The sequence below is a fragment of the Antrostomus carolinensis genome, unplaced genomic scaffold, assembly GCF_000700745.2.
Source record: "Antrostomus carolinensis isolate BGI_N321 unplaced genomic scaffold, ASM70074v2 scaffold19892, whole genome shotgun sequence".
In the NCBI taxonomy this organism is placed as follows: domain Eukaryota; kingdom Metazoa; phylum Chordata; class Aves; order Caprimulgiformes; family Caprimulgidae; genus Antrostomus; species Antrostomus carolinensis.
In genome coordinates this window covers 1,993-4,144 of record NW_010299246.1, presented here as the reverse complement: position 1 = coordinate 4,144, position 2,152 = coordinate 1,993, and the positions used below count along the sequence as shown (strand labels likewise).

At 42.6% G+C, this 2,152-nt stretch overlaps 1 protein-coding gene across 1 annotated transcript in view; it reads right to left on the bottom strand.

The window, feature by feature from the left end:
• Positions 1-1,867: 1,867 nt before the first annotated feature.
• SF3B4 (splicing factor 3b subunit 4) overlaps positions 1,868-2,152 on the bottom strand; it is a gene marked incomplete at its 3' end in the record, with an annotated part of 2,135 nt that continues 1,850 nt past the window's right edge. Inside the window, exon 3 of the mRNA XM_010162731.2 lies at positions 1,868-2,062. Coding sequence (XP_010161033.2) covers positions 1,868-2,062 — 195 coding nt within the window. The remainder of the gene's footprint in view (positions 2,063-2,152) is intronic.

Below are 2,152 nucleotides of genomic sequence, written 5' to 3'. Positions count from 1 at the left end.
ATATTATTATATTATATATTTATGTTCTCTTATTTTATCCCTTTTTAAAAAAAAAAAAATAAATTTAAACACACACAAATTCTCTTCCCCCCTCATCAAAAACTCAAGAGCCCAGCGGGGTGTGAGAGCAGCTCGAGGGTTTTCCTCTCCCCGTGGGTAATTGGCTACTTTAAAGCTTGAAAAGCCAGCTTGTCATCGGGGGACAAGCAGCAGCCATCTGGTCACTGACAGGGCCAGTGTCACCATCAGACAAATCACCCTAATCAGCCAGCGTGGGAGAGAGCCTCAGAGCTGGGATTGCACTACAGCAGGCAGGATTAAACATAAAAACCCCCAAAAACCCCAAAATGAGAAATTAAACTGCAAATTTCACTGAATTTTTGCGTTTGAAACCAGAGCCAAACACAAAATATTCAATTAAATTGTAAATTTCACTGAATTTTTCCATTTGAAACCAGAGCTAAATAAAAAATATTAAATTAAATTGTAAATTTCACTGAATTTTTGCATTTGAAACCAGAGTCTGGATGCAAACGCTGCTCATTCCCCAGTACTACAGGGCTAAAAATGGCAAGAAATCAAAGAAACATTTTGTTCTCGTGTCTTGAATTAGCTCCTGCCTGGCAGAGCCGCAGACTGTGCTGAGAAGGTTCACACCTAAGGGATTAATTTACACTGGAGACAAATTATTTGGAGGTTTGTGAACATCCTCCCAGCCAAGACAGCACCTGAGACCTTAAAACCCCAAAATCTTAAAAACCTGAGACCTTAAAACCCCCAAAACCTTAAAAACCTGAGACCTTAAAAACCCAAAATCTAAAAAACCTGCGACGTTAAAAACACAAAATCTTAAAAACACAAGACCTTAAAACCCCAAAATCTTAAAAACCTGAGACCTTAAAACCCCCAAAACCTTAAAAACCTGAGACCTTAAAAACCCAAAATCTAAAAAACCTGCGACGTTAAAAACACAAAATCTTAAAAACACAAGACCTTAAAACCCCAAAATCTTAAAAACCTGAGACCTTAAAACCCCCAAAACCTTAAAAACCTGAGACCTTAAAAACCCAAAATCTAAAAAACCTGCGACGTTAAAAACACAAAATCTTAAAAACACAAGACCTTAAAACCCCAAAATCTTAAAAACCTGAGACCTTAAAAGCCCCAAAATCTTAAAAGCCCCAAAATCTTAAAAAAACCAAGACCTTAAAACCCCAAAACCTTAAAAACCCTGAGACCTTAAAAACTCCAAAATTCTTTAAAAAAGAGACCTTAAAAGCACCAAAATCTTAAACCCCCAACAAAACTTAAAAGCCTCCAAAAACTTAAAAAACTCAAGACCTTAAAACCTCCAAATCTTAAAAAACCCGAGACTTTAAAAACCCTGAGATCTTAAAACCCCCAAAATGTTAAAAACCCGAGACCTTAAAAACCCCAAATCTTAAAAACCCCCAAAATCCTAAAAACCCTGCGACTTTAAAAACCCCAAAATGTTAAAACCCCCAAAATCTTGCAAACCCAAGACCTCAAAAGCCCACGTGGCACCAGCTGCTGCCTCCTCGTCCTGCCCCTTCCCACCTGGAGGGAGCTGTGCCCTGTCCCAGGCGAGGACCCCCCTCCCTCAATCCCCAGCGCTCCCCAATCCCCGCTGGGCCCCCCCTCCAGGGTTATTTTTTAAACAGACTCTCCCTTTTCCTCACCAGGCTGCTCTGTGCTGCAGAGAGCAACATTTTGGGTAAAATTGCTGCATTTGGGATATTTTTTTCCATATTTTATATGTGGGGAAGAAGAAGAAGGGGACAATTTACCCAAATCCACCCCCCAGAAGGAGACAAGTGACATTTCCCGAGCCCTGAGTGACTCTTACCTGGGTGGTGCATCCCACCTGGAGGGAAGGGGTGTGGGTGAGGGGGGTGTCCCCCAGTGGGTGCAGCCCCGGAGGGGGGACCAGGAGCACCTGCCCCGGGTGGCATGGGTGGGGGTGGCATGGCAGGAGGCATGCCAGGGGGCATCGCTCCGGGAGGTGGTACTGGTGGGGGGAATGATCCTGGGGGTGGGAGGCCTGGGAAGAGAAACAAAGAGAATTTGGTTAAATCTATAAAAAAATAAAGATATTAAAAGCAAATAACAACTGTGAGGTGATTGGGAAGGA